Consider the following 26,944-nt stretch of genomic DNA (forward strand, 5'->3'; position numbering starts at 1 on the left):
TGAAACCACCATAATAACAAAAAACTTTCTTCGAAGCTGGAGTTGTACAAGAAAATTACTGAAGGAAAACGGGGAAATGTCAAATTTTCACATAACAATCGACAAGCAAATTACATCCAATGACTACTACAGCCATTGTGATTGTGAAATTTGCAGCTAGAAAAATGAGCTCTATAGCTCAAGCAAAGAAAACTGAACATACGTTTACAGCCTGAATTTATTCTTCGAAAACGCAGACAAGATGCACAAAAGTTACAGGATTAGATGGGTACTAACAATATCCTTGCCTAAAAGAGGCAGATATTTGCTTCTAGCTCAACCTTAATAATACACCTATGCTTTTATAAAGTACGGGATGGCACACCACGGCCTCTGCCCCTACCACCACCATAGCCATAACCAGTTCCATTTCCATTTCCGTTTCCATATCCATATCCATATCCACCTCCTCTTCCATAATATGAACCTCGAGAACGTCCACCACGTCCAGGACCACGACCACCACGACCGCCCCTGTATCTTGAGAAATCTCCGAATGTCTGCACCCATCAAACAGATTAATTAGTTCATTGAAGAAGAACCATCAGATTAATTAGTTCATTGAAGAAGAACATACTCTGGAAAGTAGAGCATAAGAATCAGATATACCTCAACATCTATCTTCCTTTGCTCGGAGAACCTGGTCCTTCCATGATTTGAGTCATGGTCAAGTGCATTACTAGACAAAGAGTCAAAAAAGTCTTCCTTGTTGTAAACAGGCTGCAGGAAAGAAAAGGTAGATTAAACATAACACACAAAACTAGTACCAAAATTCATGGTCAAGGGTATGCATTGGAATTGAGGTCCAAGAGAATTTAAGTAAACACCTGGATATCAATCTTAGGAAGGTCATCCTCATATTCGTTGTAAGAGATATCCTCATCACTGCCATTTCCATCTCCTTCTCTGTTACTTTTGCCAAGATGACCCCATACTTCATCTTTCTTGAACTTCTCATTCATGGCCATAAAATCAAAATCCTCATCGAACTTTGTTATTGGTCTAGAAACCTGGTAAGGAAGATAATCAACCTATCTCATTAACTACACCAAGCAAAGGCCAAATCCACTACAAATCACAAGCCCGAACAGAGCAATTCAAAAGTCAATTAACTAAAGCACTGCTCTAATACATTAAGATTAACCTTAGTAAATCCATTAAAGCAATGAGTCAAATGACGGAATGTATAAATTATGGACTAAAGATTCATTCTTCAATGTAAGAGTACATGAAAAATATTGCACCGGCAGAGTCAAAATACTGATCACAAATTCTAGAAAAAAGAGAACATATAAATATATATATCGCTAGATGTCATGTCCATATAGCAGAAACCCTTTCAAACATATACTAGTTTAGCCAGATAGCAAATTCTAGAAAAACGAGAATATATAAATACATATCGCTAGATGTCATGCCCATATAGCAGAAACCCTTTCAAACATATACTAGTTTAGCCAGTATAACAGCTATCACAACTGCAAAATAGGGTAAACAACAATGGAACTCGAGCAATCAGACAAAAGCGGGGATCACATACCAGTCTTCTACTTGTAATCAAACCTACCCACATAATTTGTATACGCATGCACACTCAAATGCTTGGTGATGCCACCAGATCTAACAACAAATACTAGCAAAATCAGTGTTCTAAGAAATACTCCACCTACAGAGTTCCCTACAATGCGTGCAACTATTGAATATTTGTATTAGTGTTTGAATTGACTCAGCTAGTTTAAATTGAATGCAAGAATCTTGGACTAATCCCCCTTTGGGCATTCATGAAAGAAAATGTTTTCTCATTGGAAGGGGCAGATTTGGAATTTGTGACCTCCATTAAAAGACTTGTAACTCCAGACTGAAACTATTTACACATAACAACATAGATTAAAATACAAGACATCAGATGCAGATATGAATACAATGTTATAAAAATGTATGGGCTGATAATAGCTTAAATATTGCACATAATCCATTACCCCCATTCCTCTTCCACCACGCCCTCTGAAGTTGACGTAACGAGGCTGATATGGAGCTCCATTTGTCTAGAAGGAAGAAAATGAAAGAAGATTATTAGCTTCCCAAACAATATCATATAATTTTGCCACCACATCATTGTGAAGAACATCACCAGTCTTTCCCTTTTTATCCTGGAGTCATAGGTCTAATTTTCTTGCAATGATCCATGATGAAGAAATGGAAGCAATACAGGGGAAGGAATGGAGGCTTTCAGAGCAGTGCAATGTTAAGAATGATAAGAAAACTGGTCACTAAAAGTATTTTCATAGCCAAGTAGCTCCTAAATATTCAACACTCCTGCATAAGTGTGAGCATTAAATACAGTCAAGGTAGACAAGAATTATTACTATGTCAGTCAAGTAAATCCTCACCAGAATTCTTTCTCCTAATGAACTTCCTTCATTAGTCTAATTTTATTCTTTAAAATAGACTCTTGATAACAGATAGCAGCAATAAAACAGAAGTAGAAGTAGATGTACCAAGAGGACTACAAGTAAAGATTGACAGGAAACTAGACACCTTAAAGTATTTTCATAACCAAGAAGGCTTGGAATATTATCAAGTCATAACATAAGCATCAAATAAACATAAAGGTAGTAGATAGTGTGACTTAATTAAATTGACACCAAACATCCTTTTCACAAAAACTTTTCATCATCCCTTTCACTGTTAATAGCCATCAGTATCAAAGTATGGAACACAGGACACCATATTAAATAAATAACCATGGTAAACATCTAGAGCAGACTGCTAACAACCCTATAGAGGCATCTAGCCTAACTCACCCGATGTTTGATAGAATTATCTCCTTCTCTCACTAGGATAAACAAACAAACTACCAAATCAAAAGACTTCATTAATAATTGCCAGAAAAGACAGTTAAAAACTATGCTAACCAAGTACTAAATCAAGTATTCCAGCTTAATAACAAATAGCCCCCTTAAGTCGCAAGCATCCGTTATTAATTTTTTTCAAACTGTAAGTTCAAAAAAGATAGCAATACCTTGGGAAATGGGAATTGATTAGTCCAATATTGTTCACACAGGGAGATCAATAATGTATTAACATAAATGAATTAAGTAGATAAAATTTTCAAACACTCAGTAATCGAATGAATAATCAAAAACTGCACCTTCTGCACACGTGTCTGGGATGGTAACGGTAATATTGGTGGCTGAGCTTCTGTTTTAGCAGGGGCTGGAGGTTCTGAAGGTGGTGCAGGCACTACTTGATCCACCTCTACATCTCTTTGAGATGTCTGCATAGATTGAGTTGATGGAACATCAATTGGTCCAGATTGCAGCAGCTGCCCTGGAGTTATCAGCGACGGTGTGGGTGTCTCCACAATGGTAGATACCGATTGAGACAAAGCTGGGCTAGGTACTGGATTAGGTTTATTAGATACAGGCAGAACAACGGGATTTACATCAGGACTTGTTGACAAAGGAGGCAAAGTTGGTAAACTAGCACTTAATGTCGAATTGGGTATAGCAGAAACAGAAGCTTTCTTTGAAATTGCGCTGGATATTGTTTCAGTCACAGGTGCCACAGGTTGCAGCGATGGCACAGTTGAAGGCAAAGTAGCAGCAGGTAAAGAACTAGAGGTTAAACTAGTAGTTGTTGGCATCAAAGAAGAAGGGTATTCTGGGAAGTTTGGCGCCTGTAGGCTTGATCCTCCAGTTGGCAAAGACGAATTGAAACCAGAAAACTGCATCTGCGGCATGGAAGGAGGCATGGAAGGAGGCATGGCAAGTCCAGGAGGAGGACGAAGCAAAGATTGTTGCTGCATTTGTGGTAATCCATTGGGTGCACCATAAAAACCTTGCCAATACATTGGCATAGCAAGTCCACCAGCTCCGGCATTTGGAGGAGGAGGAGATGGACCCCAAGATCCCATATTACCTCCAGGTTGATACAAAGGCGGGCCACTTTGGAATGTTGAGCCAGGATGTCCCGGCTGTGCAGAATGGGAACCTAGATCAGTCAAAGATCCACCAACAGCAGCAGGTAAACTTGCCGATGTAGTAGGTGGTCGAGGATAGTGAGACTGAAAGGTTGGTTAAGAGGAATTAGAAGTCAACCAAAACATAAATAATAAGCATTAGGGAAATTTCTTTTACTTACCTGTATAATAGCTGGGTCGTTGTTTATAGGTTGTGTAGGTTGAAGAGGTGGCGAAGACTTAACTTGCAAATCCTGCAACAAGCAAATCATTTTATTGAAAAGCCGGGCCAATGCAACTCATCTATGAAATACTAATTGTGCAAATATAACGGCCTGACATATGTCAAGTTTAGGAAAATATAAAGTCTGCATTTAAGGATACTGACCCGACATGCAAATATATCCAATACGATGCACAGTATGATTAATAATTTTCCTCTTAGCCTCTCACTCTTTTTGATAAAACTAAAACTTTTTCTCACCCTTTCCTCGAGTATTCTTACATCATCCACGAAAATCCTCCTCCTAGCTCACATATTTCTCAATTATTAGATACTACCTTAAGTAGGGAGACTGAGTTTATACTTTAAATTCTTAGGATACTGAACAAGTATATCTAGCTCTACATTTCGACCAACAAGATTCCTCAACTAATGCCAACTCAAATGCTACAGAGGAAATGACTTATAATGAATATCAGTGCACATGGCCTCTTCTTCACCTTCTCCTCAGAATTGCTAATCCGATGATCACATAACAAGGATATTGGAACTATCATTTTACCTAAGGACCATGCTTAAAAACAAAGACTCAGACTTACAGGTCATTTAACCAAATGTAGCGGCTACATAATGTTATGAACTTCTGTCTTGACCACTAAGATCAAAAGAAAGGTAAGAGCTAAGTATAAAAACAAGTCCAGGCTCCTATTTAATGCCTTTTGTCTTTCCAAAATCAGCCCCGAAGTTAACAAAGACGCAGACTTAAGGGTCATTTAACCAAATGTAGCAGCAACATAGGTTAATGAACTTGTGACTTGAACACAAAGATCAAAAGAAAGGTAAGAGCTAAGCAGAAAAACAAGTCCAGGCTTTTATCTAATGCTTTTTGTCTTTCCAACAACAACCCCGAAGTTAAATTATTCATATAATGGAGAAAATTGCGTATCTCAGAGTACCATAAAACTAAAGAGAAGCTTACTCCAACTTCCGAAATTAGCTTATGAACAATTAGAACACTAGAAACTCTTTGAAGATATAAATGGACTTAAAACATCTACAGAACTATTAACTAATAAATAAAAGGAGAGAGATCTCACAGAACCAAAAACAATGTCAGGAACTACGTGAAGGCATTTCAGTATAACAAGCAACCAAAAAACATAAAATCCCATAGCAGACTAAGGTCAGAGCATATTACCTTGATATCACTTCCACGAAAAAGTATGTATTCATAAGTCTTGTCACTTGGAGGTACTTGAGGCCCATCCTTTTTTCTTCCCTCTGTTCCAAATGATCTTACTGCAATGACAAATAATAATCAATTGTCAATCCTGTAAGTCACTTCATAGTTTCATTGAACACATTGTTAATAACAAAAGTTCAACCTAGAAAACACTATCATGGTGTAAGTACAATAAAACTCAAATTTGCTAAATATTCCAATTTTTCTCCTCCTTAAGTTGGAGTGTTGGACAAAGCTTAACCTTTTTGCTTGACTTCCAAAATAGTTTTACCCCATCGTCATATCAATATCATAATAGTTCAGAAAGTAGGGCTATAGACATGATTCAATATAGGGATCGATTTCATAATGCCGCTTTGAATTTGTGAAACAACCAATACACATAAAAATTAACTTAGTTCCATTTATTTCTCTGCAATAAATTATCTTAACTCACCATCACAAGTTCATTTTGTTACAAAGAAACAACCGCCTCCCTGATACCACTTTGCAGCAATATTCCATCATGTTAATTCTTACTGAGGTCCCAATTTTATATTCTATCAATTCTACATGCATGAGCACATCCTTACAAGAACACACTCAAAAAGTACAAGATACAAATTCTCAACAACTCATCAAAACACCCAATTTTAGATCATTTTTGCACTGAGAAGAATAAAAATCTCAGCTTCCTATGATCTTTAAGTGATTCATATAATCATCACTAATGGATTCTTTAAAAATATCAAAATCACCACAACATATAAAATTAAGAGACAAACCAACTAATCTACTAATATAGTACAAAAACCCAACAAAACACATCATAGAGCATAATTCAATTCAAGCTTCCTACTAAACAGAAAAAAACTAAAAAGGGAAACATCTCAATTTTCAATAAGCTTTGAACAAAGAACATAATTGAACTCAATTTTTCTTCTAAAACAGGAATGGAAAAAAAACTAAAAAATCTTAATTTTCAAGCACCTTCGCCCTAAACAAGTAACATCACCTAAAAAACATAAAATCAGCTTAGATAAATCAATCATCAATCAAATCAACAAGGATCTATCTTCAAAAATCGATAAAATCACCAAAATTAATAAGGAAAATCTCTTTTTTTCGATCAGCTTTGAACAAAGCACATAATTCAACTCAATTCCTCTGTTTAGAGCTAAAAATTCTCAATTTTCAACCAGCTTGGACCTTAGCAAGCAACATCACCTAACAACACAAAAAACAGCTAGATAAATCAATCATCATTCAAATCAACAACCATCTAACTACATAAAAATCATCAAAATTACACTAAAATCAACAGATAATTCAAAAAAAATCCGGTTAACAAATAACCAAATGAAATACCATTGCGTAGACCGATACTGGACTCATCAGTGTTGATGTTATAGAGAATGCCTTCATACCGGATCTCACTCTTCGAAGTCAAGCTAATCAAACTACCGATATACGAATCCGCCGACGATCCACTAGATCTGGCCGATGAACTCTCTGCCGCCATAACTGTTACTAAATTTTCACTGAAAAACTCATATACCTGGAAAAAATCTAGAGAGAGAAAGAGAACGGAGGATGAGAGAGAAAGAGTTGACTAGTTGAAGATGATTATTGTGTGTAGGGTTTTTTCGTATTTCTAATTTTCTACGGCGTTTTGTATTTCTTTTTTTTTTTCATGTAATTATCGATTTTCCTAAAAGAGCTATCAAGTCTTGTACATTGTGTAAGGTGGATTGTACCTTCTACTGCTTTTAAAATTAGATTTTTTCTTTTTTTGAAAGTAAAAATTCGAGATGATACATCGGTGAATTAAGAATCGATACGTGGAAAAAAGAATAGATTGACAATGACTCAATCATGATAAATGGTTGAATCATGAAATCGATACGTGGCAGAAAGAATAAATCGTAAAGACTCAATCAGGATACAGGAATCACGAATCGACACGTGGCAGAAAGAATAAATTAAAAAAACTCAACCATGATACGTGAGTGAATCACGAATCGATACGTGGCAAAAAGGATTAAATTTGCAAAAAAAAAACTCATGATATATGAATGAATCACGAATCGATACGTGGCAGAAATAATAAATTAAAAAAACTCAACCACGATATATGAATGAATCACGAACTGTTACATGTTAGAAAGAATAATAAAAAAGCTCAACATAAAAGATCTCAAGTATAATTATCAAAACGTGATCGAAAAGGGTAGATAATGTCATCTCAAGAATAGGTATCTAGCTTCGAAAGTGTAGTGATCGAACATTAGATTGTGATTGATTAAAATAAAATTAAAAAATCCTAATTAAATATTACACCCAAGTGAATATAATCGATATGTAGCAGAAAGAAAAATTAAAGGTGAAATGATAAAGATCATATCAAATGTTATTTTCAAAATGTGATTCAAAAGGGTAATTATATTCATGAAAAATCTACAGTTGAATCAACATTAATTATGACTAACGTTATTTTACTATAACTCATATGACTCTGAAAAAACGTGATCAAACGTCAAATTGTGATTAATCAAAACAAAGTAAAAAACTATATATAGTCATTAGTATGAGATCTTCACCGCTAGCATTAATATATCTGAAGTAAACGTGAAAATTATTGAATTTATAAGAGCACAATTTATATATGATACTGCATCAAAATTCTGACTACTTCATTCACTTTATTTCTTTAGTTATTATTTAAATTTTAACATAAACTATATTTACAAAACAAGGTAATTTAACTCAATCTAATTGTTTGGTCATTTCAATTCATTGTCTTTATATATACAAATTAAATTGTATTACTTGCACATAAGAAAATTAATATTGTGTTATGTTTATATAAAAGCTACAAGAATTTCAAATGTACTGGCACTTTATTGTTAACTATTATAAAAGGTTATAACTGTCAAACAAAAAATTTCACATTTAAATATTATCGATTTTTATTTAAATTATCTCGTTCAAAATAAAACAATGACTACTTACCATCCTCTCTTTTAATGTTATGAATGGCAATACATCATATACCTATTTAAGAGCATTTTGTTGATAATTCTATGAAAAAATATGAATTTAAGTATGGCTTAATTGGGAAATTTGTGTTGCTACTCAACTTTTGCACGTAACAAACTCTTATATATGGATAAAAACAATAATTTAAGAAGGCAACATATTGTGATTGAAATACATGGGGCAATGGAATTATTTAATAATTCAACATTATCACATAGTATCTATTTAATTATAATATATTTAGTATTCCACTTGAGAGCAATCATTTTAGTTAATGTCGCTTTCACAATGTTGAAAGAGATAAATAATATCTTTCATTCATTTGAGTATTAAAAAAATTATTTTGTACACGATATTGGTGAAAATGACAAATGACAAATGAAGCTAGTTGAGATATAAGCTCAAATATCATGATTATCAAAACAAATAACTTGTGATTTTTTCATGTTTCAATTGATAAAAAAATATATTTTATTAATATAGGTGTTATTTCGTGTCCGATATTTGCAATTTATATCGATATTTTCCCTTAAAATACATATTATTTTGCACGCAATAAATATCTAATCCCAATTGAAATAGCACGATACGATATTTAATTTTAACGATAATGTGTATGTATATATTTTCAAAGCAATAGTTGGATGTATACGTATGTATATAAAACATCAATTGTATGTGTGGTAAACGGATACATTATGGGCCACATAAAGATTTCTTAATGGGCCACAATATCAGGCCCTTGCATATATACATGAACCCAATGAGTGACAATTCACTAATTTGAAAACAAAAGCCCAAGAATGGTAACAAAAGCATCTTTCTGTTCAAAAGAAGGGTATTATAGGATAAAATTCATAAAATAGTCATATGATATCTCGTTCTCGGTAAGAAGATTCAAATCTATTGCATAAAAGCTTCACTAGTCAAGCAATAATATTTGTGAGTTATTCTTTCCAAAATACAGAGTTACTACACAACTACCATTGTGGCTCCGTCAGAAAACAAAGCTACTACATTATGTCAAACCTACAATTATCACGGTGGCTTCGCCCCTGATTGTCATGCTTAGGTTCTATATGGTAAATATAAATACTTATACACACATGCCACTCGATGTTGATATTAATCACCATGTTAACTTACCATGGTTAACAAAATGATAATATGTATCAACTAACCATAATTAAAGTAATTGAATTTTATGTACAAACACATATCATAACATCAATTGATTTAATATAAACATAGACACCGTGCGGAGAAGTTTAACCCTTGGGAGGTATTTGAGGGTGTCTTTTAATTGATTTTTTTTTTAGAAGTGGAGGGTTTTGAAAGCCCTAACAACATTTTTTCTTTCTTAAAAGAAAATCATACTTGATATTCAGTATTCATATTACACTATGTTTGGATCATTGTTATTTATCGTATTGTATTGTATCGTAACGTACAATGTTTGTTTTGATTGTTACTTAATGTATTGTACTGTATTGTCAAATTTCGTTATTACTTAACAATGGAAACCCCTATTTTATGGAACAACCAATTTGGTGTGTTCCCATTGTTACTTAATTTTTTTTATATCTTTATATAATATTTCAAAATACTATCTTACCCTTCACCTTAATTATTTAGACCTATTCAAACCTCTTATCCTAGAATAATTAATGATATTTACATAAATTTATAAATTACAATACCAAACGATACAATCAAACCAAATAATTAAAAAGTTATTAAACAACAATAAACAATATAATCTAGCCAAACATATATTGTATCTACCATATAATACAGTACAACAGTGTACAATACAATACAATATGAAACGATGGGTAACAATGATCCAAACAAACTGTTAGAGTCCAATTAAATTTGTATTCACATAAGAAAGTCTCATATTGAAAGTAATACTCTTTCTAACAAAGACAATTCTGTACTAAAGAAGACTCGAATGTAACACCTCTCGTTAAAAATCAAAAGAATACTTACCATTTTACCACAACTAATAACATTCATGTCCAAAGCATGATGTCTACTATGTGAGGCCAAAAATGGTGAAAAATGAGAGGGGTAAAGAGAGAAAATGACTTCTCAACTAAATAGGCCTGACTTGCAAAAATTAGTGTGGGCTACTACCCTTTGTAGAGCCATTAGCCTGTCCCTCTTCACAATATTTGTGGTCCTAACCATACAAGTTCCTTTCAACATTAATATATATCACCATATTAACCCCTAAAAAAATAAAAAATAAAAATTCAAGTTTTTAATATCTAATTAATAGTAGTAAATATTTTTTTTCCTCTCTAGATAATGATTTTTCTAAAGTATTTGTGATTATTGTCATTAGAGTTTCACTAGATGATGTATGGTTCGTAGATACGAATTGAAATTTTAGCTACATATTATTACACTTGCTTTAGTTGCTTTCCAATAGTTACCTATCATTCTAGATTCCGTTCAATCTTCTGAAAGAACGATAGAAATTAAGAGAACGAATTTTTTTTTTATTCTTCTAAATTAAAATTTGATCAATCAATTGTGTTTTTTGGTGAAGTAATTTCTTAATTTTAACAAAAAATGTAATACATTTTAATATTTTTTTTTCAAATTACAAGTAAAAGAAAGATCTATGTTAAGAAAATATTTGGGTTTCTAGGTCTTTAATCACTATAATTAGTGTCCTTTGTAGACTCCATGTTCAAAGTAGCAAGTGTAAATCACTTTTGAAAAGATTAAGGGGGGAAAATGAAAACAAGAAAATTATTGGGGACTATATTGTAAATAGTACTGAGGCCATGTGAGCAAAACTATATGGACTCTATGTTCATACTACTTCCCTACTACATAATGCTAGATTGCTAGTAATATAATTAAATGAATTTAAACTCATTAATTCATATACTATTTATCATCTTTCTTTTTTTCGTATGATGATAAGTATGTGTATTGAGATTTCGACTAAATTCATGTTCGTTCATTATAAAAGTCAATTTTGAAATTGATACTTTTAATGAGATTTTTTTTTTAAAAAAAAATAAAATTTGAATTTGAAATCCTTAATCAAGAATAGAGGGAATTTAGGTAGCTTACCCAACCAGTGGAGAAGCCACCTATCAATTAGGGGTTTCATCCGAACCCCAACGACGAAAAATTAAATGATTTATATATAGTTAAAATAAAATTTTAGGTATATATGTAATAGATATCGAATTCCCTTCGACTAAATCATATATATTTTTTAAAATTTTAAATCCCCTATCAAAATTTCTAATTCCGCCACAACACACGACTTTAAATAATCGAAGATTATTATTTATCTTCTTGCCCTACCTTCATTTAAGGAAGGAAAATGAATACTCATAGGTCATAAAAGGACTTTATTGCAATCATTGCAACAAACAACTTTAAATAAATACAAAGTTTTATACACGAAAAAAAATAAGTGGAAATGTAAAAATCATTAGTATTTTATAAAAATAATTCTATTATATGGTCATAAATATTGGTTTGATTATAGTTATCTCGTTACGGGTAAATAAAAACTTCAACTTTAGTTAGAGTATATTATTTTATTTTTTATATAAAATATTTAAAAAAGTTTACTTTTAAATTTAACGCGAATTATTAGTTTCATTTTCGAAGTATTGATTATCATAAAACACCAATTACTTAATTAATCGAACTTAAATACACTCTCAATTTTCCAACATGATGAAATGTACCTTAAATTCTCATGTTTTCAACACTTGTTTCGACTTTTTATTAAAAGTCACATGCTTCTACTACAAGAGCTCTTTGAGAACATTTGCAATTGTGGTGGCAGATTGGTGTTGATTTAAGTTTAGTAAATCAAATAGAAGATTTTTTAAGGCTATCAATAGTTAGAAGATGAAACTAATAATTTATATCAAATTCAGAAATGTTTGTTATTAAGGAAGTAACAAAAAAAAAAAAGATACTCAAATTTAATAAATCAAATGTTTAACTTTATTTTTAAGTTAAAAGTTTTTTAGACTTGGGAAAGTAATGTAATATATTAAATTAGTTTTTTATTTTTGGAATATATTTTTACTAAATCTAAAGCTATGTCAACGCAAGATCAAGTTCCAAAAAAAGTAATGAAGCACTTTCTAAAGATTATTGAATTATGTAATGTCTTCTCAATCTGTTAAAAATGTAAATCCAATAATACAAAGGCATTCACCCAAAGACAAAAACTACCTTTGTCTTTCATGCATTTACATGCACCTTCCCTAACATCATGGTCCCCCTACCCCCCCCCCCTCCAAAATCAAGAAAGGTGAAAAAAAGAGTGAAATACTAACTACTTACTAGGTTAGGTAAATTCGGAGACGGATTTATAATTTAAATTTTATGCGTTTAGGCTTCAAGCTTGATAAGAGAAAAGGGTTGGCGAGACTCGAGAGTCAATCAATAACTAAAAGATTGTGTATGTTTACATTGAATTACATGTTGAGTTCTTTATTAAAGGATATGATCATCTCATCAAAATGTCTAAACTGTTAGAGAGAGTATACCTTTTTAATTAATTATACTCTTAACACACCCTTTCTTTTATGGGATAAATACGTAAAAGTTCTTTTTGATATGCATGGTGGTAAGATTTATTCGATTCAAAAACTTTACGAATTCTGATATCACGTTGAAGTGTATGACTATCTCATCTAAAAATTTATGTCAAAGAAAGCACATTTTTATTAGTTTTTTATATTCTCTACATTCTTTTAATGTTTTCAGACATTTACTCCTTCATATTTTAACCATTTCTTTCAACGTTCTTCACTAGTCTAGTTGTATTTCTAGTAACTAATGCTTTCAACGTGATACACTTGAAATCGATATAAAATTTTTATTAAGACACCTTAATTAAGCTTTATTTGACATGAAAATCACGAAAGTTGCTAAGTCAATAACGAAATTTTTTAATTTCTTATTTTGCTATATTCAACTCTATGTATTTCATTATCTATAGTACTAGTACATTTGAATATACAAAAATAACTATAATATAGTTTTTTATATCTGTAGTAACAACTACTCTATGAGGAATGTCTATACGGGCTGCTAATGACTTAAATAGACTTGCTAATTAAAGTGTTTTAAGTGAAAAATTGTATCAATCAAATATGAAATCATAAATTATTGTTTTATGAGAAATTTAAAAAATCACAACTGTTTAGTTGAGATTACCTTAATTGCTTTTAATGTGAAGCATTGAGAAGCGTGCAATAATAGGCTTTTCTTTTAGGTGTAAAGACATCCTAGACTTGTGTGTTTTGTCCTCTGTGTTTCCCTTCTGGCTTTCTGCCACTCTACCCTTCTCTTTTTCTACCTTAGCTTTCTATAAACATTTTTAACAAGCACCTTACTTCTTTACTTCTTTGTTCCCTCCATTTCCCTGTTTGATTGGATTCTTTTAGCATTTTCCCCAAAAACCAAAAAAAAGTACACATTTTTCTTTTATATTTAATGAAATGAAAGCATTTTAAGGTACCCCTCTTGGAGTTTCTTCAATGTTATAAGTTCTAGTTTGGCTTAAAACACTTTTCTTGCATGGTAGACAAAGTTTGTTACTTTCAAGATTTTGTCTACTCAAACTAATTTTCAAGCTTTTTTCTCTTTTTTTTTTGGGTTTGAATGATATGGGGGTCTTCAAGAATTTGTTTGTGTGACAAAGTTGTTTTCTTTGAACACTTTGTGAACTCATTTTCAAGATTATAGTTTGTCTATGTGATAAAGTTTTGATCTTTGTTCACTTTGTGTACTCATTTTCAAGAAAGTTTTAGCTTCGAAGAGTGATGAGGGTCTTCAAGAATTTGTTTGTGTGACAAAGTTGTTTTCTTTTAACATTTTATGAACTCATTGTGTGATAAAAAGTTGTTATCTTTGATCACTTTGTGTACTCATTTTCAAGAAAATTTAGCTTCAAAAGAATGATAGGGTTCTTCAAGAATTCCAACTAGTTTGTTTATGTGACAAAGTTCTAAACTTTCTAGATTTTGTCAAACTCATTTTCAAGAATCTACTAAAAGTGATGAGGGGTTTCAAGAATTCATCAAGATTGTGTGTGTTAGTTACCATTTTTATCCTCCATTTTGGTGTTTGGTGCAATGGTGATACTGAAAACATGAGTGCTCAAATGGAGAAAAATGAGATAAATTCACTTTACTCAACCATTCAAGGCTTTGTTGGTAAATGGTGGAATGGTTCAGATCTTTATCCAGATCCTTGTGGTTGGACTCCTATACAGGTAACACAATTTCTAATCTTCATAAAATTCACTTTTTTAGTTACTTTTCTGCCTTATGGATTCTGTTTAGTAAAAGGTAAAAGAAAAAAAAGAACTATAACTTTTTTGTGCATATGGTTCTAATTGTCCTTTTTTTATTATTTTGTTGTATACATGACAAGATATGACTTCTCATTGTAAAGTATAAATTTTATACTATGACATATAATCAAAGAAATTGATAGTATATTTGGAAGGATAGCTAATTAGCCATAGAAGTTTGATGAACCAAACTTCAATAATGAATCAGTACATTCTTGGCTTGTTTTGTTTAGCAGTTTTGACAGACCAACAGAGACAGAATATGTTTTAAAACACAATGATAATACAGGACAGGACAGAGCTTATATGAAATATATCCCGTTTCGTTTCAATTTGTTTGTCTGGTCTTAGACTTGACACATAGTTAAAGAATGTACCATAGTTTTGTTTAAACTTGTGGTTTTAGACATGTTAATGTAGAAAGTATGAAAAATGCATTCTTTTTGAAAAAGTCTAAAACCGGAAGTAAGACCAACAAATTGAAACGAACGGAGAGAGTGAGAGTTATATGGTTGATGCATTATACTCATATTTCTGATTTGTTTTGTTTCTTTTCCTCTGTACAGGGTGTATCTTGTGACCTGTTTGATGGTTTTTGGTATGTTACTGACTTAAACATTGGACCTATACATGATAATTCTCTAAGTTGTGCACCAAATGTGGAATTTAGCTCCAATCTATTCACATTAAAGCACCTTAGATCTCTCTCATTTTTCAATTGTTTCGTGTCGCCTCGTCATCATCCAACTTCAATCCCAACAGAGAGGTGGGAGTTTCTTGCTAGTAGTTTGGAGTCGCTCGAGTTTCGATCAAATCCCGGTCTCATTGGCCGAATCCCAAATTCATTTGGTAGACTCATAAAGCTCCAATCTTTAGTACTAGTAGAAAATGGACTCTCTGGTGAAATACCACAAAATCTTGGAGATTTAGTGAACTTGAAAAGATTAGTTCTTGCTGAAAACAAACTCACCGGCAAAATCCCGGATACTTTTGGAAGGTTCGATCAACTTTTGATATGTGATTTAAGCAGAAACAAACTCTCTGGTGTTTTGCCTAAACCATTATTTGGAGGTTTGATCTCACTTTTGAAACTTGATTTGAGTCAGAACAACTTACAAGGCGAAATCCCACAAGAGATCTCACTCTTGAAGAATTTAACACTTTTAGACCTTAGTAACAACAAGTTATCAAGTGGATTACCTAAGTCAATTCAAGAAATGACATGTTTGGAGGAGTTAGTCTTGTCAAACAACCCAGTGGGTGGATTCTTGGATGTTCTTGATTGGTATAACATGATAAAGTTAACAACTTTGGATTTGTCAAACATGAATTTGACAGGTGAGATACCTAAGTCTATAGCAGAGTTAAAAAAGTTAAGATTTTTGGGACTTAATGACAATAAACTCAATGGTAAAATCCCAAAGAATCTTGAAGATTTGCCTAATGTAAGTGCTATTTACCTATATGGTAACAATCTAACAGGTGAACTTCAATTCTCTCAATGGTTTTATAGGAAAATGGGAAGGAGATTTGGGGCATGGGGGAATCAAAATTTATGTTACTCTTATGGTTTGGTGTCAACAATCGATGTTCCGTTTGGGGTAAAACAATGTGAACAAGAACTCAAGTTTGTTATTGATGTTGAGATGAACTCAAGTTTTGTGGATTTTCAATCTTCAATGGGATATTTGAATGATTGTTGGATTTTGAGATGTTTTGTAGTTGAACTATTTATGGTTATTCTACTATTGTTGAAATGAAAGGAATTTGCCAATAGTGAGTTACCTTTTTCTTGACATTTTGTTGTTTTACTTGAAATGTACCACACATTTATTTATTTTTTGTCTTTTTAACATATAACAAAAATAGTTTTTGTTAGTACGGTAATTAAAGCACAACAAAGGTAACTAGTAATTGTTCATTTTTCTTGCTTTAGGAATTATATAGTTTTTTAGTTACAAAGCAGACCAATATCATAAAGTTCCAAAAAATAATTATGTACACTTTTCTGCCCCCATAAAAGAATAAGTCAAAAAAATTAACTTCAGTTTTTGGCATCTTTTTTTTTTTTTTAAACCCACTCCGTCGAAACGATTAACAATATTTTCACTTATTTTTATAGAGTTTAAGTTTGATGACAAATTTTTTAAAATTTCTAATTTTTGAAGGATAAAGTTGTGTTTATCTTTGTGTTATAAATCGGAAGCTAAAGTCAAAGTCCTTTTATAACTTTCTTCCTGATTTATAACACATCATACGATTTGGAAAAACTTATATCAACGAAAAAAGTTTAAACTATCAAACTTCATTCCTGTCGATAGTTTCAAGTTTTTCCAAGAACATCTACTCAATTTTCACACTAGAAATTCAAAACTCACTACTTTCACTTATAATAACAAAATTTTGTTCAACTACACGATATGAATCTAAATTAATCAGGTTAATAGATTTTCGAACGTTAAATGCTAGTAGCTAGAAGATGCTATATAAGTTAAATTTAGCAAATACAAATCATTCTTGTTTATATTATGTAGATTTTCAACAGTCTGCACACACACTAACTATATAATATAATGCATGCTTTATATATGGTACAAATTTTTTTTGCAGTTGTGGTCCTAACTAAATGATGATGATGAAAGTAAAGGACTATATATTATGTATATAATGTACACTTTTTTCAAGATTAGATGAATTTAAAGATGTGTCAGCTTAGCTACCACACTGTTCTATATCCAGGCTTATCTTGTTCTACTTTATTTAGTGTTTGGTTGTATTTATTTTGAATTTCGATTGATTTGAATTTATTTGTATTATAAATAGTTTAGTTATTATTCTTTTCATATTAATTTATGTGTTAGACTTTTGATTTTGGTGTTTCTAGTTAAAGATAAAGCAATTTGATTATCTAATCACGATTTGTTAATTATATTTTCTTATTTTTAGAAATAATGTAATTTAAAATTCTATATGTTACCTATAATGAGATGACATGTGGTCATACTAATATCTCTATTTTGTTTTAAATTGGAAGTTTAATTTTCTTTTTCTTTCTATCTTCGTTAAACTTTATGTTAAATTAAATATTAATATTCGATTAGAAATGTATATATTTTAAGTAAGGATATATGTCAAATTACCAAAGTTATAACTTGAATTTGAAATTGAATTAGTAAATAGATGTGGTTGTTAATTTGAGTTCAGAGTCTAAAGGGTACAAAATATTAACAAAAATTTTAAAACGGTATATAAAATTTTATATTAACCAAAACGATAAAATTGCTGCGTTTATCCACCGGAAAAAGCAAAATCGCAAATTGTGATTTTTTTTTTAAATAATGGAAATCGCTGCCAAAGGCAGCGATTAAAAGAAATTTTCTTTTATAAAATCGCTGCCAAGGCAGGGATTTAACATTTAAAAAAAATATATTTTTTTATAAAATAGCTGAGCGATAACATATTTAAATTTATTTTTTTTTTAAAAATGTTAAATCGCTGCTTAGGCAGTGATTTAAAAAAAATATTTTTTTTTTATAAAATTGCTGTCAAGGCAGCGATTTAATTTTTTTTTAAATCGCTACCTTTGGCAGCGATTCCATTATTATTTTTTTAATTTTTTTAAAAAAAAATCGCTGCATTGGCAGCGATTTACCTTATTTAAAAAATAAATAAAAAATTAAAATCGCTGCCTAGGTAGCAATTTCATTTCACATTTTCAAAATCACTGCAGAGGTAGCGATTTTGCTTTTTTCGGTGGAGTAAGTCGCTGTTGATGCAGCGATTTTGCCGTTTTGATTAATATAAAATTTTATATAGCGTTTTGAAATTTTTATTAATATTTTGTACCATTTAGGCTCCGGGCTCTTGTTAATCTATTCAAAAGTTATTTGAGCTAAATTAAATTTAAAATTTGTTAGATCATAACTCAACACGTTCAATTTTTATTAAATTTTAAATTCTTTGTTTTCTTATAATTTGTTTGGATACACAATAACACTTATTTTCTTTTATTAAACTATAAATAATAAATCAAATAAAAATTAGAATTTTAAAAAACGTATAGATAAAATTTCTTATAGGTCATTCTGGGCATGCATATCAACCTTTATTTATTTATTTTTATATATATATAAAATTAAGTTAAAGTGAATCGAAATGAACTGAGCTAATAAAATAAGTAGGTCATTTTACTAATTCAAACTTAATAAATTGGACCAACCATCATATTATATGTTGATTTTTCCACCCCTAATTTTAAGCTACATTTCACACCCTACTTTGATTGTTTTAATTGTGTTTGAGTTTTGACTATGAACATTTAATGCTTAATATGTGTGTTTTATTGTGTGAAATATAATTTCATTAAAAGGAAATAATCTAAATCTAAAACGGATAAAATGGAGTATCAAAAACATTTCAAAACTTAATATAAATTATTAGTTTTATTCTTCAATATTATTGACAGTTTTAAAAAATATTTATCTATTTGACTAACTAAATTTAAATATACCCTCGATTTATTTCATGACATAGCCAGTGATCACAAATTCTTGTAGGAGAATGAGACTCTTAATAAAATTAACGATAGAAGTGTTGAAAACACCTATAAATTTGACGAGATTCAGAGGTGTATTTCATTGATATTGCAAGACCGAGAATGTATTTAAGTCTAGTTGACAAGTAAAATAATATTTTTAAGATTGTTAATAATTCGAAAATGAAATTAATAATTCACGCCAAATTTAAAATTATTTTCGATAATTACACTAAGCACGACGTGCCAAGATATTTTTTGAGGTTGTCTAGTTTGAATTGACCATAAATATATACTATGGTCGGACTAATATTATGATTACCATTGAATTGCTCCGTTGATGCATTCAAATTTTGGTTTGGGGGTAGAATTCCTACGACCAAAAAAAATATATTGCATTTATATTAAGACTAGGTAAAAAAACGATAATATCATTCCAACGATTTCTTTATTTTTAACGCCTTCTAATCTACTTTGCAATTTATATATTTACGAGGTTAAAATTAGTGGTGGAGCTACCTAGATTGGAGGGTACAAGGTCAATAAAATAAATTTGAAATCAATTGTAGAATCACATAGATCGACCACATATATAAAATCAGTTGAACATCTTCTTTCGTTGTATATATATCCTACGTGACACCACACCATAATTGACTACAATTTATGTGCATGGTATGATAAGGCATAGGAGAATAATATAACCAACGTGATACACATAAATTGACTAAGTAGCCTTAATTTTTTGTATTTTTAATGAAAACTTTGTCAAACAAAGCAAAGGTGTTAATTAAGTAGTAGTTTAGAAGTCTAACTCATTTTTATTCTTAATTAATTATAAAAAATATGTAGTGGAGTAGTTAATTAAGTAATTGACTTATGATCATTATATTGAACAATTGTCCAAAATTAGGAAGCAAAGATATGGTTGGTCTTAAAGGACCACCATCAACCTCTTTGAATTCTTCTAATTAATCTTTTTCAATTTTTACCTTCTTTTTTTGTTTTCTAAAGTCCAAGTCTAAGTCCATGTTAATGGATTTTCCTCTTTTATTGGTCATTAAATAATGATATCAGATAAAATTTAGACGGGTTAAAATGAATTGAGTTATTAAATATGCAATGTATTTATTAAAAATAAACTGACTAAATTCTAGTAGCTAGCTGATGATCAGAGGTTGAGGCACCTTAAGAAAGATAACTTCATGACTTGATATCATTTTAACAATTTTTTAAAAAACTAAATTGACGTATGAGAATATTAAAACGTAATAGTAAGTATAAAATGAAGAAAAAAAAGTATACATAATATACACGTATTATTTTCATGATATATGGATGAAATAATTGACCAAGTGTTTTTTTTTTTAAAAAAAAAAATAGATACTTGGGTTGGTAGATCTTAATGAACTTTTGTATGACCAAGAGAAATATTTAAGCTTTTAAATAAAATTGCCAAGCAATATCTTCATTCAATTAATGAATATTTTAACCATCTGATATCCGATTCTATAAATTCTAAGTTCATCCTATTCAGGTCATTAAATAAGATCAAATAACTTTTTATATATTCGATTCAATTTATTCATAATATTATCATTTGTTCAATTATTTTTTGACTGCCATAGCAAAATATTATTATAAAGAACATATTATATAGCATAATAAAAAACAACTTATCCTTTATAAAGAAACATTATTATAGAAAGCATTATTATTATAAAAATATCATTTTTTATTTATTAAAAATTAAACTCAAAATCTCTAACTAGACGTGAATAAAAATCTCGATCAAACAACCACATCGTCAAGTACTATTGGATATGAAATTTTCTCATAAATCATAATCAATAAAGACCAAAAATAGGTTTTTATTATAGTCCAAAGTTTACTATTCTATTAAACATCATTATCCAATGTCGGTCTAAATTCCGTTCAACTCTTAATTAACGGTCCAGATTTTACACAAAATCGTTGACTTTTGACTTCTAAACACCTATCACGGCCCCACAAACCTACTTGTAAAATTCATGACGTGGCACATTTTAAATTATTTTTTCTCCTTCCCAAATTTCAACTTTTCTACTAAAAAAAAAGTTTTTTATTTTTTCTATAGAGATCACAATATTTTTTTTAACTTAATAAAGACCGTCTTTGATTAATTAATTAAATTATTTTGTTATCATAAATTTTTGTATTGATACTCTATTGAAGACTTTGGCCTATTTTTATTTTTCGATATCGTATTGCATCAACTGAATTGAGATAGTTGAATATATCTTATTTATTAAAAAATATTGGTGAATAATACTAAGATTATGTTCTAAATACAAATGTCAATCATTGGCGTAATGTTTGAAAAAGTAATTAAAGATTAATGGAACACTAATTAGTTTTCTTAGGGTAGTTTCCCACGCAAAAGATACACCATATGCAATATTAGCTTTAAGTAGAAAAAATTATTGGTGATGTGTATAATGAAACAATTAATTATCTTGATTAGGCCATTAATTATTGATCATATTAGGTATTAACAATAAAGTGTTCATAACAACAAGCATATATTTTAGGTTGAAGTACTTTTCAATTTTTAACAAGAGGTTTCGCGTTTGACCTCGATATATGAGTTATTTTTTAAAAGAAAGTGCTATACTTTGCGCATAAGTTGAAATTTTTCGATGAAAATTTAACTGAATCAGACTATGAAGCAAGTATTGCACGTCTAAGGTGAGGCTGTTATTTTTTTTTTACTTATTTAGTGTCTGAAAGTATTAGGGTTCGACTAAATTGTTGTTATTATGATTTTTCATTTGATGTTTGATATGATCTATATTGAAGCTTGATTAAATTCATATACGTGTATTGCAAGATCATGGAAAAGATGCTTTCAACAAAGGTTTCTCAATTTTCAGAAGCTAGAATGTGAGACGCCTAATTAAAATTGAATGATACCAACCATCCCACCATATTACTCTTTTAATTAATCTAAATATTTTTTTATTTTTCTGTTACTGACTTGGAATTTTTGTTAACAAACTAATATCCAAATTGTAATATTAAATTTTTGCAGACCCCAATGTATGTACTTCAACATCAATTTCACCTAACACAATTAAACATAGTATTCTCCATGTTAGTTCAAAACTTTTTTTTTTCTTTTTACTTATTATTGGGCAAGAATTCAAAGTGAAATTTTCAAATATTTGACAAATTCTAAGTACACCATGTGGCATCATATATATTAATTATAACTACTAATTAATGCTTGCAAATTCTAAATTCCTCTATTTTTTCAAACCAAACCACACAGAGACAAATTTCTAACGTAAGGGAAACTCATGAGAAAATCCCTTTCATTGACTTGAAAAAGAAGTGAAAAAAAAAACAATATTTAAACAAGAGATATAACTAATCTACCTACATTCACTCGATGTTTACATCAAATTATATCAGTTTATCACGATTAATGAATTCAGAATATAAACTTTATTGATTCCTACAATGCGATTTCAAATTAATAAATTCAAAATCGGTACTTTAGAACCATTAATCGATACTCTACGCTAGCCAAATCCGTAATCAATACCTGGTGACAATATATATTAGTTAACTACGATTAAGCGATAAATAAAGTTTATAACAAAACATATGTACATCATGTATATTATCAATATAAATATCGAATGAAAATAATTATTGTGTAAGATTGTTAAAAACATAAAAAAAAAAAAAAATTGCCGGCTCTTTCAATTTTTTTTTTTTTTTAATTTATCAGTTGACATTTTATTTAAAAAATAATTTAATTTTAGTCAATTGCCGTGTATATCACTTAATACCCCACCCCTACTCCCTCTTTCTCAACATTTTACAAAATCCCCATTTGTCAAACTATCTCATTTCCCCATGCATATATAAATAAACCTACTAACATATACTAAAAATTATAAAAATCAATTTCAAGAATCCCCTTAGAAAATTCAAGAAAATATAATCCTTTCATCAATGGCTTTCTCTTTTTCTTCTTCAAAAACCCTTTATTTATCAAGCAAATTAACTTGTTTGATACTTGTTATTTCTCTACTTTTTAATTATGGTCATATTGTTGAAGCATCAAGATTTGGGAGAATTATGATGGTAGAGGAAAATTCAAGAATATTTTCATCACAACATATGAAGGTATACAAAAAAGAAAATGCATACAAAGTTGATAATTTATTATTTACTATGTTACCAAAAGGGATTCCAATTCCTCCTTCTGCTCCATCAAAGAGACATAATGCTATTGAAGACTCTACACCTCAAAATTGAAAGAAAATTATATATTGATATACTTTTTTTTTTTTAATTTTGATATATTGATCATCAAAAAGAGTTTTGCAAAATATAGTTTTTTTTTGTTTACATTAGTATAGGTTGTTTGGTTTGTGATTTTTTGGTTTGAAATGTATATAAACATTGATTTATTGATATATATATTAATATATGTTACTATAAAGAATGGTGATTCATGGAGCATGGTGTAGAAGTATTTTTTTTCTTTTGTATTTGGTTGTGGGGTTTGATTATATATGTCCAATCATAGCTAGACCTTTGATTGAACCATCTTTCCCAATAGGCAAAGATCGATCTACATAGTAATGGTTCATATGAATTCAATAACTTTTACTCTGTATATCTTTTAAGAAATTTACAATATATTATATCTGATTGCGAACTCAATTAGTAGTACATATATACTTAAGATGGCTAGCTGCAGGAATCCATATTATACTTCAAATTCTGAATTCATCTAGTCGATCATGAGAAATATTAATCGTTCTTGATTTAGAGTATTGTGTGCGTGTTGACTTTTTCATTTCATTGTTGAGTGTAAAAGGTCCTATATAATTTGGTTCATCATTTTTCTTTTTGATGAAAGAGACATGAAAAAAAAGCAACCAAAAAACGTACTCCTTTCATCTCAATTTACATAATATGATTTAATTTGTCATGTTTTAAATATTTATTTTAATTAAAATTTATATCAAATTAAATTACACCACATAAATTAAAACAAATTAAGTACTAATTTAATAACAAATCATAAAAACTGCCTTATTTTGTGGTCATGCTTGGCTTGAGATAAAGGCAATTTAGGCATTGACTCTGACTACTAAAAATCAATTTCTTTGGTTGTCTCTTCTTTACTTGCAAGATTTTTCTACTTTCCAAATTCCTAACTTTTTTTAGAATTATTTAAATTTTATGGGCCAAGTTCAAAGACGATAGCGTCTTAAAACAAAATGATTGAAAAATCGAAAAAATGATTCATTCGCCTTTTTAAGGGAGGAAGATCTTTGATTGATTGATTGATCGTCATTTTCCTCTTTTCTTTGTAGATTATTAATTATTCTCAAAATTAATATCAAAAGCTTAATGTGGTAATTCACACAAAATTATTTCTCAGCTTTTCAAATTTATCTTTAAATATCTGTTAATCAGATTTAAATATTTTCCTAGTTCTCCATGCATTATTAATTATCACATTGTCATATATAGTATGTGAAATTGTAAAGAAGTCAAATAATGTGCAATTCAAGTGCATTATTTAACCTGCTAACTATACTGCTGGTCAAACTCTATATTTTGTGTGTAGCAGCCCACAGGAATTGACACACTACTAAAAATAAAAGATTTTTAAATTAACGAGAAAATTGTGTTATAAAGTATGATTTTTTCATCGAATCAGTTTACTAAAAAAGTGGATGGTGAAAATAATTTGTCATTGAAATATTCGGAAGCCTCCTAATTTCTATGTGTGCGAACAATACTATTTTTTCTTTATTCACTCATTCAATCAAAATATACATAAAAATAACAATTAGACATATTATAATAATTTTTTTAGTAGTGCCATATGTGAAAAATAATAAAATTATCGGTCTCTTATGTTTGAGAATTTGTTGAAAATGATGCTATAAATTAAATATATTTCAAAGAAGTTTATAAATATCAACATCCAATAATTGAGTGAACATTATTGCCAAGAGGATAAAAAAAATTGAAGCTTATGATACTATGGTTCGAATTATGACAAATTACATTAACAATATTATCCTATTAATCAAGAATTGCCCACAATTACATAGTGCTATGTTTCTCATAAAGAAAATTAAAAGAATTAATAACACTAAACTATTTGAAAGTATAATAGACTTCTTGCTAATTAAGTGGTTCAAGAAAATGGAAAAAGAAAAGGTACCTATAATACAATGTCACTAAAATAATATGGATTATCAATATTAAGTAAGATTAATTAGCTTACTTAGTTTAGTCCTAACTTTCTCAAGGTGACTCAATACATGAATGTCGTTGTACCATGAATTTAGATGGCGTCGTAGGGTATATCTGTCTATCTATTTAACTTTATAATTATTTAAGTGTATATTTATATATATACAAAATTTAACGAAAAAATATTAATCACACAGTCTTTACATGTTTTTCCTCGACACCAACATACACGAATAACCATACACTAAAAGCTAACGATCGAAATAAAAAAGCTTAAGACTATACAAACAAACCAAAGTACATTAGCTCCTTATTAAATCGATGTGGGACTCAAATACGAGTTCGAAGCCTAAAGGGTGAAAAATTTTAACAAAAATTTCAAAACGGTATATGAAATTTTTTTAAAACCAAAACGGATCACTCACTAAGTAGCGATTTTGTCCGCCGAAAAAAATAAAATCGCTGCTATAACATCGATTTGTTAATTTTTTTTTTTAAAAAATTATTAACAAAATCGCTGGAGCGATTTTTAAAACAATTTTTTTCTTATAATATTTTCAATGTGTCGCTGCTGAGGCAGCTACTTAAGTTCAATTTTTTTTTAAATTTTTTTTTTTGATTTTTTTAAAGAAAGGTTTGAATCAATTTTTTTTATTTTTTAAAATCAAATTGCATCGATTTTTAATTAAATTATTTATTTTTTTTAAAATCAAATTGCTATTAAGTCAACGATTTTGCCATTTTAATTAAAAAGAAATTTCATATACCGTTTTAAAATTTTTGTTAATATTTTTCATCTTTAGGCTCCGAACTCACTCAAATACCATATCACGATTGGATCATCATAGCAACATATAATACATGAGAAACCAAAATACAAATATTTACTTAAAATATAGTTTATTAATTTTTAAATTAATCCTCCAAATGTGAAAACCTACCACATGCTTTTGCAGGATTTGGTTTTTTCATGTTTTCCACATAATTGGTCAAAATACAAATATTTGCTTGAAATATAGTTTATGATATTTTATTTTTAATTTCTTGTTAAGAATTTAAATAAAATTATTGAATCACGAGTGTCGGCAAATATATAAAGAGCATGTACATGGAAAATGTCAACCTTAAATCTAGGAATTTGTCTATAAATTATGTGCTCACTTCAACCTGAAAAAAAGATAAACATGCAATGTAATTTTCTTGAAAAAAAAAATTAAATTGTTAAAAAATTACTTGTGGTTTTGAGAAAGTCAATGTGTAAGGAAAAAAAAAGTTATGGAATTAAGAATTTCTATTTC

At 29.7% G+C, this 26,944-nt stretch overlaps 2 protein-coding genes across 3 annotated transcripts; one reads left to right on the top strand and one right to left on the bottom strand.

Moving 5' to 3' along the window:
• Positions 1 to 11: 11 nt before the first annotated feature.
• On the bottom strand, positions 12 to 7,288 carry LOC101268571 (protein decapping 5). 2 transcript variants are annotated; one of them, XM_004238927.5, is made up of 8 exons: positions 6,814 to 7,288; positions 5,422 to 5,522; positions 4,183 to 4,254; positions 3,191 to 4,105; positions 2,019 to 2,084; positions 867 to 1,049; positions 649 to 759; positions 12 to 539 (listed from the first exon to the last, which is right to left on the bottom strand). In XM_004238927.5, exons 1-8 carry the CDS (start codon positions 6,965 to 6,967, stop codon positions 342 to 344), a joined length of 1,800 nt encoding a protein of 599 aa, XP_004238975.1. In that variant the 5' UTR covers positions 6,968 to 7,288; the 3' UTR covers positions 12 to 341. The 2 variants fall into 2 exon arrangements, with proteins under 2 accessions (XP_004238975.1, XP_010320787.1); XM_010322485.4 differs by lacking the exon at positions 2,019 to 2,084.
• A 6,443-nt stretch (positions 7,289 to 13,731) lies between these two features.
• LOC101268864 (piriformospora indica-insensitive protein 2) lies at positions 13,732 to 16,635 on the top strand. The gene is made up of 2 exons (XM_004238928.5): positions 13,732 to 14,758; positions 15,406 to 16,635. Exons 1-2 carry the CDS (start codon positions 14,543 to 14,545, stop codon positions 16,597 to 16,599), a joined length of 1,410 nt encoding a protein of 469 aa, XP_004238976.1. The 5' UTR covers positions 13,732 to 14,542; the 3' UTR covers positions 16,600 to 16,635.
• The last annotated feature ends 10,309 nt before the right edge of the window (positions 16,636 to 26,944 follow it).

The sequence above is a fragment of the Solanum lycopersicum genome, chromosome 5 (assembly GCF_036512215.1).
Source record: "Solanum lycopersicum chromosome 5, SLM_r2.1".
Lineage (NCBI taxonomy): Eukaryota > Viridiplantae > Streptophyta > Magnoliopsida > Solanales > Solanaceae > Solanum > Solanum lycopersicum.

What these genes read in the sequence shown, in the direction of transcription:
- LOC101268571 (XM_004238927.5), bottom strand. Translation starts at nt 6,967, where the DNA reads ATGGCGGCAGAGAGTTCATCGGCCAGATCTAGTGGATCGTCGGCGGAT. An exon ending in ACGACCCAGCTATTATACAG is followed by an intron (nt 4,106 to 4,182) that starts GTAAGTAAAAGA and finishes CCAACCTTTCAG; the next exon opens with TCTCACTATCCTCGACCACC. An exon ending in GTGGTGGAAGAGGAATGGGG is followed by an intron (nt 1,050 to 2,018) that starts GTAATGGATTAT and finishes CTTCCTTACCAG; the next exon opens with GTTTCTAGACCAATAACAAA.
- LOC101268864 (XM_004238928.5), top strand. Translation starts at nt 14,543, where the DNA reads ATGAGGGGTTTCAAGAATTCATCAAGATTGTGTGTGTTAGTTACCATT. An exon ending in GTGGTTGGACTCCTATACAG is followed by an intron (nt 14,759 to 15,405) that starts GTAACACAATTT and finishes TCCTCTGTACAG; the next exon opens with GGTGTATCTTGTGACCTGTT.